Source organism: Cebus imitator, unplaced genomic scaffold (genome assembly GCF_001604975.1).
Source record: "Cebus imitator isolate Cc_AM_T3 unplaced genomic scaffold, Cebus_imitator-1.0 Scaffold325, whole genome shotgun sequence".
Classification (NCBI taxonomy): Eukaryota; Metazoa; Chordata; class Mammalia; order Primates; family Cebidae; genus Cebus; species Cebus imitator.
Window position 1 is genome coordinate 1,143,578 of NW_016107640.1, and position 6,296 is coordinate 1,149,873.

General features: G+C 43.1%; 1 protein-coding gene across 7 annotated transcripts in view; it reads left to right on the forward strand.

Moving 5' to 3' along the window:
* The first annotated feature begins 3,148 nt into the window (after positions 1–3,148).
* FAM214A (family with sequence similarity 214 member A) overlaps positions 3,149–6,296 on the forward strand; it is a 95,782-nt gene continuing 92,634 nt past the window's right edge. The window contains exons 1-2 of one of the 7 annotated variants that reach the window (XM_037729951.1): positions 3,149–3,261; positions 4,414–4,530. In XM_037729951.1, coding sequence (XP_037585879.1) covers positions 4,515–4,530 — 16 coding nt within the window. In that variant the 5' untranslated portion in view covers positions 3,149–3,261; positions 4,414–4,514. Of the gene's footprint in view, positions 3,262–3,308; positions 4,106–4,130; positions 4,531–6,296 lie in introns of those variants that run through there. The other 6 variants (XR_001818006.2, XR_005196347.1, XM_017504593.2 and 3 more) reach the window with 6 other exon arrangements.

Below are 6,296 nucleotides of genomic sequence, written 5' to 3' on the forward strand. Positions count from 1 at the left end.
ACCACTTATTCATGATTATCCTCTAGCTGTGGGGTCATAGAGTTGTTCTTTTAAGATACTAGAGAGATCTTAACATTTTTCACTCACTTAGTGTAACTTCTACAGAATTAAAGATCTTCATGTTTGAGTAATCATTCAGAACCTCCATTCTCTTTCTTAGTCCCATGGACATATTTCCTGTGTGTCTTCTGCCTTCAAACCTCTCCCTTCTTATCAGAACTCTAGTCACTGGATTTGGAACCTTCCCTAATGGTCTACCTCATCTTAACTTCATTCCTGTACTTATCTAAGTTCACATTCACAGATGGGGATAGGAGTAGGACTACAGCATATCTTTTTTTTTCTTTTAAGGGTTCCTACTATGATGAGACAATGTAAAATGTATACATTGCCCCAAAAGTATAATGAAAATATATCCTTGAGAAATGAAATTTGCGCTACCCACAAATTTCTCAACGGTAGCTTTATCCCACTAGGGAGAAAATGCCAGCCAGTATTAGGCGTGCACACTACAGGCTTGCAAGAAAAGCATATTAGTCAATACAAAGGTTAACATGTATTGAGCCCCTACTTTATATCCAGTTCTTTGCTAAGTGCTAGGGATAGAAGAAAGAAAAGGGTACCAATCCCTGCTCTTGTGGAGCTCATTCTGGTAGCCTGGACTGGTTTCATGACTTTGGTCACAGTAACAGCGTAGTATTCACAAAGTGAGCAAACCAGTTATCCTCATCACCCCAATCAGTAAAAGAACTTAGAGACAGTCATTACAGATTGATCATACACTACCCATTTCAACAAAAATCTGTAAAAGTTGAGGGAGTGAAGATGAGTTAACTTTTTTTGAAGTTAATTATTCATATATGGCGTTGGAACCCTAGGGGAAAGCAAAATGAAAAGCAAATCAGATGAAAAGAGGGTAAGGTACCTGCCTGCTATCTTGATTCCCTTGGTCACCCTTACCCCTCACCAGCTAGGAACTAGAGACACTTGTTCTGCTTATGTGCTCTGAGGTGCGAACAGAGCACCTTAGAGCAAGTTGCCATTTCAAGTCATTATTTCCAAACACTCTGAAAATGTTACATAATCATAGGATAAAAGAAAGAGATAATAACTATTGTCAGAGTCTAAATACCTTACTTTTATAGGTGAAACAAAGGTTTTAGAATGTGACTTGATTAGGGCCATGTAACTGTAATAGTACTATAAGTTCCCTGAGAGTAATAACCTTATCTGGCTTAGGTGACCTTTATATTCTCAGACACTTGCACGTGGCTAGCAGGTAATATCCAGTAAATGCATATTATGGAATGAAACAATTTAAATAATGAGTCTGAAATACACCATTTAAATATTTTTTTCTATTGCCATAATAATTTGAAATTTTTGAACAGGTTTAAGATTCTAAATAAGAAAAAAAAATTCAGGTTAGTCTAACAAATGTTGACATCATTTACCCATGTGTTGTTAAAAATTATTTAAAAGAGAATAGTTTGTGCTACAGACTAATAGTCTTGGCTTCTGCTCTCAACACTTTCTGGTCTTTATACCCCTTTTGCATTAGATAGAGGAAGAAAGAAGCTGAACCAGATTTTGCTGCCTGTTCACCCAGTAAGCCTTTTACAATAGCTGTTATTTGGTCCCAGCTGTTGCGCTAAATTTAGGTTTTTGGCTTATCTGTAACTGTTCTGTCTCCCATTACCAAGGTTAATTGCAAAGTGATTGTAGAACTAGTAAAACTTCAGTTCATCTTTTTAAAACTACAAAACACAGTATTCAATAATATCAAAGTCAAATCCACTGGGATTTAACATTTGTAGCATTTTATAGATTAAAGAACTATTGCCATTTGTCAGTTTCATCTTCATGATGCCAGAACATTTCAGAGAAAATGAAATGTTACCCTCCTGAATGTCCTCTCTGCTCTAATTAGATATAATCATGGAGTGAAGGGTGATGATCTCAGTTGTACATGTTATTTTAGTATATATATCTAAACACCAGAAAATAATACTTTTTAAATATTTCATAATGCTTTTTTCATAAGAACTTTATCTGAGGCCAAAAAAATAGAATTGCCAATCTTGCACTTGATAAAACTCTTCTGATGTGAAATCAGTACATACTCATTGTAAAAATGTTTAAAACAGAAGAGCACAAATAAAAAAAAAACCCGTCTTTAGATTTGTCTTAGTACTTTCCTGTTGTGGTCCTTTTATGCAAAATTACATCTAAAAAAACCTTTTTCTAATGAAACTAAACAGCCTTGCAAATTTTCACTTGTCACCATTTGGTCTCACGCCCCACATGTACTTGTCTATAAACTGAGTAGCTAATAGCTGCAGCGCTTGTTAGGATTGCTTTTTTTAAGCACAGCAGACTCTTGTCATCTGTTTGTGTTTAAATGACGACAACATCACAACACGAAATGTCATCATGTCACATTGCTACAGCACAACACAATTACAGCTCCCCAACAATAACATGCTGTCAAAGTGTCCTGCCCATGAGTCAGTGTTTTAGAAGTTATGAAGGTTATTTTTAGCACAGCGAGTATCTTGGAAGCTTGGGTTCTGAATCCTACTAAAATCCCTAGTGATCTGGGAAAATCTAGGATGGGGGTGGGCTTCCTGGTTCTTAAATTCTCCCACTCCCTGACCCGCGTAGCTGCCTACCCTCCTGTCCCGGCCACATTAAACCTGGTTCTATTTTGCGCTGCAGTACACTTGGGGCTCGATCACAACTCTGCGCCAACATCCCGTGTGGAGGAGGAGGAGGAGGAGAAGGAGGAGGAGGAGGAGGCGGCTATAATTATCCTCCACGTCTGGGGCAGGCCCTTGGATGACATCTCCCCAGTTACCCTGCGCTGTAATAGCGCAGCTCCAATTCCTGGTCTCAGAATCCAGGCCCGCTTCGGCCGGCTAGGAGTGCAACCGACGTGCCTGGGGCCTCTCGGGCTTCCCGGGCTCCGCCGGTGCCTCCAACGCCCTCGCACCCGCGGGGCACCTGCACCGAAAATCCGACCCCAAACTAGCGCACCGGGGCGAGCGGCGGCGTTGCCACAGCAACCGGGAGCCAGGGCGGCAGAGGCCGCCGGGGAGGAAGTGACGAGCTGGGTGGGTTGGCTGTTGTTGAGGCACGTGACCCAGGCAGTGTTTTGACAGGGCAAACAGCAGAGAAAGAACTGGCCGAGCGAGGGGGACGGGGAGCCGGGGCGCCAGAGCTAGAGACAGCGGGCGGGCAAGGAGCTGGCAGCGGCGCTGGGCAAGCGGGCCGGCCGGAGCGACGGGCGGGGGAAGCCCGGGAGCCGCGGGCTCGGGTGCCAGGCAGGCAGGGCGAAGGGCTGCGCGCAGGAAGCGAGCGAGGCGGTGGCTGAGGCGCGGGTGGATGGCCACAGGGGCGCCGGGGAGCCGGTTCGGGCTGGTCGTCTCGGGCCCCCACTGTCCCCTGAGGCAGCCCGGGGGGCCGCTGCGCTGCACATTCCGCTCCTTCCGGCCCTGCGCCTCTCGGAGCCTGGGGTCTGAGGTGGGAGTGTGATGTGAGCCGCTGTGCGAGCGGCGGAAAGAAGTGCCAAGAGGAGGCGGGTTCGGGACGGGAGAGGAGAGCGAGTTAGTCAGCAGAGGTCGGCCGAAGGGGCCGAGGAGCCGGCCAGCCCGAGAGCGCCATGAAAACAACTCTCCCGCGGGGAGAGGGGCAGGCGCGGCGCTCCGTGCGGCGGGGCTGAAGGAAATCCGGGGCCGCCGCGGGACGGAAGGGGCTGCGCAGAGCGGGGGGCGAGCCCCCGGCTGTAAACACCTCCCTCGAAGCCGGTCGCGGAGGACTGGCTGGGAGTTGGTAGGGTCGCTCCGGGACAGCCCGGAACAGTTTGTTTGGGGCTGGGGGCTGGGCAGGAGGAGGTGGCTCGGGTTTCGGTGTAAACTTGGCGGCGGTGCCGCAGGAAGGCTAGCCAGAGGGTAATTACACAGGTGAGGCCCGGCGGGGCGGGCGGAGCGCTTGGGAGGCACCGGGGACTGGAAGAGTTGGCTGCGCCCAGGCACCAGGTGGGAGAATTTCCATACCAGCCCTTGCGGAGGTGCCACTGATTCCAGAGGCGTTTTTGTACGAAGGGGTTAGTTTATGTTGCTCGAATCTTTTTCTTCTTCTTGCCTGTACCTCCAGGTTATAAATAGATCTTGCTTGGTTCAGAGACTGTGTGTCAGAGAAGGACACATTGGCCTGGAGAGCACAGAGGCAGGGAAGAGGGTGCTCGATCCAGAGGAGATGGGGGAGGCAGTGCAGAGTTTTGCTTTTTTCAGACCAGCCGAGGGTGCTGTCACCGCACTTGGTGCCAGGAAGAGGCCTAACTTAACAGTAGTTTACTTGCAAGGTCCGGGTATCAGAATAGGGCCAGATTAATTTTATTTTTATCTCTTTCAGCTCTTTGAAAACGAAGCAGAAGCCGTAGAATCAGCAGGGAGCCTGTTGAAAGAACCCACACGTGCATTTCACAGCACTCTGGGTGAAAATTGGATGTGAAAATGAAGCCAGACCGAGGTAAATGATTTGTTTAAGTAGGGCTTGTTCCCCCACCTCCTTCTTTTCTGTGCCTCAATTTAGAAGTGTTAACCTCATTCTGCAGTAGGATCAACTATTTCTGTATCATATGTGATTATCTGATTTTGTGACAGATTCCAGCTGGTGAGGTAGAGAAAGGCATATGGAAGAGAAGGTTAAGCGTTTTTTTTTTTTTTTTTCAAAAGTGCTTTTGAAGCAATAGCTTCAAGAGAGATTCTAGTGTATCTCAAAATGAAAGTAAAGAACAGTATTTCTAACTGTTGCCACAATACAGGTATCATCTTAGAGTCGTACTTGCTTGTTTTTAGGTAATCAGTCTAATGTCAACTAAGTTCATAAGCCTTTTAAACTTGAATGTGAACTTGATAAAATGAAGAGAAAACTTAAGATTGAGTTGATAACTATTATTTTATTATTACTACTTTGATTAGTTGATTACTGTGCTTTAAGCAAACTCCAAAAGTTTGCAGAGTACCTGGTATTCAGTATATCAGCATATGAACAGTTTGGGCCACTGAAATCCCTAGTGATAAGTAGATGTCACTTCCTTTCTAAACCTGTATTTTCAGGATTTATAAGAATATTGTATACACTGCTTTTCAAGGATCTCAAAGTAATTGTTTATCAGTCTTCTGATTAACGGCAAGAACCAATTTTAGAAGATGTTAATGTAGTAGTGGTTAGTAGTGAAAGCTTTTCAGTCAGATATGAGTTTGATTCCAAGGAACATTGTGAAGTGGGGATTATTTGATAGGGAGCTGGACTAGATGACAGATTTCCTTCCAAGTCCAAGACATTAGGATTGGAAATATTAATATATCCTACAGAGTAGATGCTTATTTTAAAATTTATATGTATTAAACAGGTTGTTTTCTATATATTTTTCAAAGTGATTATACAAATTCTCTATGTAAAATAGGTATGTTGAAATGCACCAGAAGGAATTGGAGAAAACCACACTTAATTTAGTAATTTTAATTAGTTTTAGGTGTTTCGCTATTACATAAAATCAGGCAACAGCTATGTATGTATCAAGTATTAGCAAGTGTATTGCTTCTGAGCACGTTGCTTGTGTGGAATGCCAAGTTTAGATTTTTAGATTACATCAGTGGCTTTGGAAAAATGGCACCAAGGTCAGTAATTGAATCTCAGAATAAACAGGCAAATAAAATCAAAGTCACTGTTTGTTTTGGATTGTTGTTAAATGTTGCTTTACAGTCATAAGCAGTTTTTAAAATAGTATTTGCAACGAAAACTAGTGTTAAACATAGTAAAATATTTAGTTATGTACTGAAACAGATTTTTAGGGAAAACAAAGTTATTCATCAAGATTTCCAAAGAAGTTTTCCCCTTAAAAATTGTAGCTTTCTTTATTTAGCATTCTCAGGAAAAGATGATGGGATTGTGAGTTTAGTATTGTGATTATATTCCGTAATAATATAAACCTTTAGACACATGGCTTTCTTTTTTTTTTTTTTTTTTACCAAGACTCAGCGTAAGTAATCTTTTACTTAGAAAACTAGTACAGAAATACTGAAATAAGCTTTTCACAAACGTACTTATCCTTACTGTGTGCAATGTAGTGTTACATGTTCTACTCTCTTTCATGTTTTGAAAAATTGCTGTCACAACCCACTGAATTGATTTCTTCACCAATTAATGGGTCATGATGACCTGCAATTTGAAAGGCACAGTTACAGACAACTCTTAGCAAGAAAACAGTTACACTTTTTTTTTTTTTTTTT